General features: G+C 44.3%; 2 protein-coding genes across 2 annotated transcripts; both read left to right on the top strand.

Annotated features, from left to right (window-relative positions):
- The first annotated feature begins 615 nt into the window (after window positions 1-615).
- Window positions 616-1,008, top strand: LOC145268397 (protein CFDP2-like). Its single transcript, XM_080123957.1, has one exon. It carries the CDS (start codon window positions 616-618, stop codon window positions 1,006-1,008), a length of 393 nt encoding a protein of 130 aa, XP_079980083.1.
- Window positions 1,009-2,548: 1,540 nt separating this feature from the next.
- LOC145268396 (uncharacterized) lies at window positions 2,549-2,944 on the top strand. Its single transcript, XM_080123955.1, has one exon. It carries the CDS (start codon window positions 2,549-2,551, stop codon window positions 2,942-2,944), a length of 396 nt encoding a protein of 131 aa, XP_079980081.1.
- The last annotated feature ends 933 nt before the right edge of the window (window positions 2,945-3,877 follow it).

Raw genomic sequence — 3,877 nt, 5'->3', positions numbered from 1 at the left:
GGACTTCATGCACAGGTCTATTTTGCAAATCATCACTGATTACAAATCCTGCGACGATGGGTACGTGGTGAAAGCAACAGGTGTAGGTGAACACTGGCAGTTGTAGTCACAAACCTACACGTAGACGGTCCATGGGCAAGTGATCGCTCTTTTCCCTGAAAGGCAACAGGAGAGTTTGGCAGCACCTGTGGGCGACTGGGCAGCCTCTTTAGGATAGCACTGCCCACCCTCACATGAGGGAGGGGGTTAGAAAAGGTACCCCAAACAAATGCTTGCCCTTCTAATGTCTGGTCAGCTTACCGCGGTTGATGGACTCATCCACATAGTGGTCGAACAACAAAAACACAGAAAAAAATTATCATCAAGACATGAAATGTTCGAACTTTGTTGGATGGAGCTACTTCCTCAAGACCTGAAAGAAGAACAGCGCTCATTGCAAGGGAACTCCTGCATTAACATATAGATATAGTCACACTTAGTGAGACCAGGATTGCTGACAAGGGATCTCTGAGAGAAGAGGGAGGTGGATACACCTTCTTCTGGAAAGAAAAGCCACAAACAGAAGACCGGATTCATGGTGTCGGGTTTACCATCAGGACAGCTTTGCTGAAGAACATGCCTGCTCTACCAGTTGGAATCAACGAGCGCCTTATGAAACTGTGCATCCCTCTCAGCAGGATCAGACATCTCACAATCATCAGCGCTTACGCCCCTACACTCATGAGCCCAGATGATGCCAAGGAGAAGTTTTACGAACAGTTTGACCAAGTCATCAGGTCAACCCCACCAAGCGATAAACTAGTCACCCTTGAAGACTTTAATGCAAGGGTAGGGAGAGACTACAGCAGCTGGAAAAGCGTTCTGGGCAGACACGGAGTAGGCAAGATCAATGACAATGGTCTACTCTTTCTCAGCAAGTGTGCAGAGCACAGTCTTTGCATCACTAACACCTTGTTCAGAATGGCAGACAAGTATAAGACCACCTGGATTCAAGACACTGGCACATGATTGACTTCATCACAGTCCACCAATGAGACATCAAGGACGTCCGTGTGACCCGTGCCATGGAGGCACTGAGTGTTGGACTGACCACAGATTGGTCAGGGCTGTACTGACGCTACACATTGCGCCACCCCACGGAAACCGACCCAAAACTGTTAGGCCCTCCTACAATGTTGCCAGGCTTAATGACCCATCCTATCAGGCACGTTTCCAGCAAGTGCTAGATAAAAAACTCCAAGATTGTGTGCCCACTGAAGGCAGCAGAGAGAAATGGACCTCTTTCAAGAAAGCAGTAAACGAGACTGCGAAGGAAGTCCTTGGAGAACCCATGAAGACTGGTTCGATGAGAACGACAAAGTGATCAGAGAAGCCATATATACCAAGAACAAGGCTCACATAGAATGGCTAAATGACCCGTCATCCATCTCCAAGCATGAGAAGTTCAAGGCCCTCCAGGCCAAAGTTCAGACCAATCTCCGAGCAATGCAAGTCCAGCACTATGCTGATACTAATAACATCAAAAAAAATTTTCGGCTCATTGAAATCTGTTTTCGGCCCCTCTGCACCCGGCAGTGCTCCACTGCTGTCGTCAGACGGGGGGACGCTCATCAAGGACCAGGAGGGTCTCAGCAGGAGTATTTCAGCACTTTGCTGAACAGGCCCTCATCAGTTGATTCAGAGGCCTTGAATCAGATCTCCTAACAACCCATACAGGATTCACTCGCAATTGAGGAGATCAAGAAAGCAATCCACCAGACAACCTCTGACAGAGCATCAGGAAAGGATGGCATCCCTGCTGAGATCCACAAGGTAGTGGGCCCAATGCTCTTGAGGCCTTCTGTGACGTCCTCCTAACTGTCTGGGAGGAGGAGATAATGCCAGACGATTTTCGCTACGCCCTAATCGTCTCCTTCTATAAGAACAAAAGAAGTAAGTCGGACTGCGGAAACTACAGGGGCTCAATTGCTGGAAAGATCTTTGCACGGGTCATTCTTAACAGACTCATTACAGTTTCTGAACAGACACTCCCTGAGGCACAGTGTGGCTTCAGGCCTGGCAGGAGTACTGTGGATATGATCTTTGCCTTAAGACAGCTTCAAGAGAAGTGCATTGAACAGAAAAAACCTCTCTATTCTGTATTCATCGACCTGACCAAAGCTTTTGACATCGTCAACAGAGAGGCACTTTGGACAGTCTTTGAGCACATCGGATGTCCTCCAAAGTTTGCATCAATGATCAGACTCTTCCACGATGGCGTGACTGGTCAAGTCCTCTCAAATGCTAATATCACAGACACTTTCACTGTCAGCAATGGTGTTAAGCAGGGTTGTGTATTAGACCCTATCCTTTTCAACATCTTTTTCACCTGTATGCTGTCCCATGCTGTCCAAGATTTGCAGTCTATATTCGTTACCACTTGGATGGCTCCCTCTTTGACTTACGGAAACTCACAGCAAAGACAAAAAGCTTAAAAACTCTCCTCCAAGAGGTTCTCTTTGCCGATAACTATGCATTAGTGGCCTATACAGAACAAGACTTGCAACAGATGCTGGATCGCTTCTCTGGGGCATCCAAGCTCTTCAGCTTGACAATCAGTCTTAAAAAGACGGAGGTGCTCCACCAACTTGCACCATACTCCAACCCTCCTCCTCCCACCATCACCGTTGATGACACACCACTTGCCAATGTTAATCACTTCAAATATCTGGGAAGCACCATATCTTGTGATGGCTCCTTGAACAGAAAGATTGACACCAGAATCAGCAAGGCAAGCCATGTACTGAGAAGACTTCGCAATCGAGTGCTCAATGAACACAACATCCGCCTATCTACAAAGCTGAAGGTCTACAATGCTGTGGTCCGTCCTTCCCTGCTCTATAGTTGTGAGACGTGGACACTATACCACAGGCATATAAAGAAACTGGAGCTCTTCCACATGTGAGCTCTCCACTCCATCCTGGGAATCAAATGGCAGGATTGCATCACCAATCTGAAGGTTCTTGACAAAGCTAAGTCCACCAGTATAGAGGCCACCATCATCAAGACCCAACTTCGTTGAGTTGGACACGTGATTTGAATGGAGGCATGTTGGATGCCTAAATGCCTGATGTACGGAGAGCACCAGACCGGCAAAAGAAATCAAGGTCAACCAAAACTGCAGTATAAAGACCCTGTTAAAGCCAATCTGCAATGGTGTTGTATCAAACCGGGAGACATAGAGAGACATGCTATGGACAGACCAAAATGGCAAGGCTCACAAGGATGCTGCCAACTTTGAAGAGGCTCATAGCCAGAAACTCACTGCTGCCAGAGAGAGTCACCACAGAGCAGCTTCAGCGGTGATTACCACAACTGACTTCCAGTGCCCCCAATGTTCTAGACTATGTGCCTCTAGACTGGGGCTACAGAGCCACCTCTGTGTGCACAGATGAGATGCAGAACACAAACATCATCATCGGATCCGATGGACAACTACCACCATATATATATATATATATATATATATATATATATATATATATATGTATGTATATGTGTGTGCGTGTGTGTGAAATAGCGAAATAGTACTGCATGTGGATGACTATATATATATATATATATATATATATATATATATATATATATGTATATATATATATATATGTATATAAAATAAAAATTACAATTAAATTTACCAAAATGATCCAAGATGGTAAAATTAAAGTATATTATAAATATTAAAGAATTAATATTTAGAAAGTTATCTCAGCCAGATGTAAAAGCTTGATAAAACCAGATAGGAGATAGAGCTTATAATATATATTATTATATAATTATATATTATATATATAATATATATTATTATATTTATATATGTATATATATTTTTTTTTTT

This window comes from Euprymna scolopes, chromosome 43, assembly GCF_053919585.1.
Source record: "Euprymna scolopes isolate OS-2025 chromosome 43, ASM5391958v1, whole genome shotgun sequence".
Classification (NCBI taxonomy): Eukaryota; Metazoa; Mollusca; class Cephalopoda; order Sepiida; family Sepiolidae; genus Euprymna; species Euprymna scolopes.
Note: the sequence above shows the minus strand (reverse complement) of the source record. Positions and strands in the feature narration are given on the sequence as shown.

What these genes read in the sequence shown, in the direction of transcription:
- LOC145268397 (XM_080123957.1), top strand. Translation starts at nt 616, where the DNA reads ATGCCTGCTCTACCAGTTGGAATCAACGAGCGCCTTATGAAACTGTGC.
- LOC145268396 (XM_080123955.1), top strand. Translation starts at nt 2,549, where the DNA reads ATGCTGGATCGCTTCTCTGGGGCATCCAAGCTCTTCAGCTTGACAATC.